Source organism: Dendroctonus ponderosae, unplaced genomic scaffold (assembly GCF_020466585.1).
Source record: "Dendroctonus ponderosae isolate FM_Combo_2020 unplaced genomic scaffold, Dpon_F_20191213v2 Dpon_F_20191213_10, whole genome shotgun sequence".
Classification (NCBI taxonomy): domain Eukaryota; kingdom Metazoa; phylum Arthropoda; class Insecta; order Coleoptera; family Curculionidae; genus Dendroctonus; species Dendroctonus ponderosae.
In genome coordinates this window covers 3597484-3599972 of record NW_026017111.1, presented here as the reverse complement: position 1 = coordinate 3599972, position 2489 = coordinate 3597484, and the positions used below count along the sequence as shown (strand labels likewise).

Sequence of the window (2489 nt, the reverse complement as noted above, 5' to 3'; positions counted from 1 at the left end):
AGCGAGCTTTCCGTCTGTTATTGTTATTGTTTGTGAAGTTGACGGTAATTTTGAAGTTAGTTTGTTCCTGTTCCGTATTTAAAGCGATACCGAGTGGAACAAAAGTTGTAAGCCGAAGAAAGAGTTTGATACCCGGCCATCCACGGTACAATATCTCCTAGAAATTTCCGAAGAACATTTTTTCAATATTTTTCTGGTACTCCCCAAGTGAGCCTCTATCACCCCGTAAAAGGAATGACGCGAATTTTGAATCACCCTGTGTATGTACAACAACGTGTAGCAAGGGTCTTAACAATAATTGATCACAATTTGTTGCAGAACTAGTCACGATGGACGACCGTGCCAGCAATTCGATACCCCGCTACCAGCACGTGCCAGTTGTGGGGTGCCGCGACCGGTCCGAAACCTACCTCACCTTAGCCTTTGAAGTAGCCCTAATAGGGCTGGGCCAGCAGCGCATGATGCCCGTAGGGCTCTACGCGCAGGAAAAAGCCTGCAAGCAGGAAGATCGCTTGATTGCCCGCCTACAGGAAATCGAGCTGGACAACAGCCTAGTGGCGGTGCTGCGCCGCCAAGCCATCATTCTGTTGGAGGGCGGGCCTTCGAGCGGCCTGGGCATCGGCATCCATCCCGAGTCTATTCCCATGCACACTTTCGCCAGGTTCCTGTTCCTGTCGCTTCTGAACTACTATCCAGACCTGGCCTACGAAGTGGGCCTGAGAGCGATGCGTCTGCCGCTGCTGGAGGAAGGGGATGGGGATGGCGGCCTCCCGGGGGGCTCCAGCGGGGCCGGTTCTCCAGCAGCCAGCCGGCCCCCACGCTGGTTCACTTTGGGGCATATTGAGAGTCAGCAGTGCGCCCTCAGCAGCACCATGCTGAGCGCCGCCAAAGGTATGGAATTGCTTTACGTTACGTGTAGGGTTTTTTGGGGTTTGTAGCTTAATGATTAATAAGAACCTAAAATGAGATTAGATTCCTAAGGGCATGTTTATTTAGTACTTAGGGTGGGTTGTATGTGTTAAGGATGTTCGTTCTATAGCGCTATGATTTTTTTTGTAGGCTTTTGTACAAGCTTCAAACATTGATTTAAATCAGGAATTTTGATATTACCGTTATGCTTTTTGTGTGTACAAATTCGATAAGTATCGCTCTAATTTTTTAAGCTTGCTCGGCCTGTTGTTTTTTTTCTCTAGTGTATTCATCATTTTAACATAATATTAGTGTGAGTTCATTGCACAATTTTCATGTCTACCTTATACACCCTCCAATTGTTAAAGTTTGGAAATGCATAACGGATTATTTGCCTTACTTAATGATCCTATTTTGAGACATGCAAAATGGAACATTTCTCATCTAGAATCTCCATAAATTTAGCTAAACTTCTAATTGAATAATAAAGTAAAGATTGTCAAATCCTTTATCATTCGATATCTCGTAGAAATCATTAAAACTCTAAATTCAATTGACACTCAATTTATTAGATGTAGGTACCTGTCGATAACGTTATTTTAACATAGATGAGTTTTTCTTTCGCATATATGTGACTGCACGAATGATTGTCGCGACACATCTCTTCATCATGATTGATAGAATGCCAGAAAGATTAAATACATTCACAGTACAATCAGAAAAAAAACATAAAGTGCTCTCAATCCTTTTAAAGTCAGTGTCCAACTACATATATGTAGAAGTTTACGCTATACGGCACGGAAGTTTGCGGCTAAACCGTTTGAATTTGAAAAAGTATTATTTTATTAATTGTCCGACGCCTACCGAGCGCACATTTTAAAAATATTTTTGTACGGTACAGGTTGTCCCAAAAGCTCTAAAGGTATCAGAGTTGCGTTTTTTTGGAATTTCCTCCAGAGGAATGACGCCAATCTTGAATCACCCTGTATATTACGGCATCTCTCCCTATATAAAGATAGACCTAAACGCCAAATTTATATTTTTGCCTTTGTCTTAGGCGTCTTAATGACTCGTCACTTAGACGTCTTTCTCACTCGTCAATTAGACTCCTTTATGTCTCGTCATTTAGAGGTTATCAAGCTGTCTATCTTATCAGTCCATGGACCAATATAGGACCCGCATAAAATCTTTGATAATATGGAGGTAATTAAAAAACCTGACAATCACACCCTATAAAATTGTTAAAAACTCCAATTTAAAACAACTCCCGATCGAAAATTCAGCTCTAATCCTTTACCCACTACAAACCAAGAATTGTAAACGTGAAATTGTAAAATCCAATAGGGAAAATTAAATACTTTTGCATTTTAGAAACACAGTTTCAAATTAAAAAGTTGGCAATCACACCCTACTGAATTGTGAAAAATTCCGATTTTTTTAAATTTCCTGACAGAAGCTACCAAAAATATTTAACCCTAAACAGGTCTAGAAAAGTGAAAGTAAAATTGTAAAATGCAATCGATAAAATTGATTACATTTGCATTTTAGGAACAGAAGTTTTAAATTAAAAACTTGGCAAT

At 40.4% G+C, this 2489-nt stretch overlaps 1 protein-coding gene across 1 annotated transcript in view; it reads left to right on the top strand.

Annotated features, from left to right (window-relative positions):
- Positions 1 to 318: 318 nt before the first annotated feature.
- The window catches only part of LOC109534831 (zinc finger SWIM domain-containing protein 4), a gene marked incomplete at its 5' end in the record, with an annotated part of 9899 nt that continues 7728 nt past the window's right edge, over positions 319 to 2489 (top strand). The window contains 1 exon segment of the mRNA XM_019900609.2: positions 319 to 891. Within this exon segment, the coding sequence (XP_019756168.2) occupies positions 319 to 891 (573 nt within the window).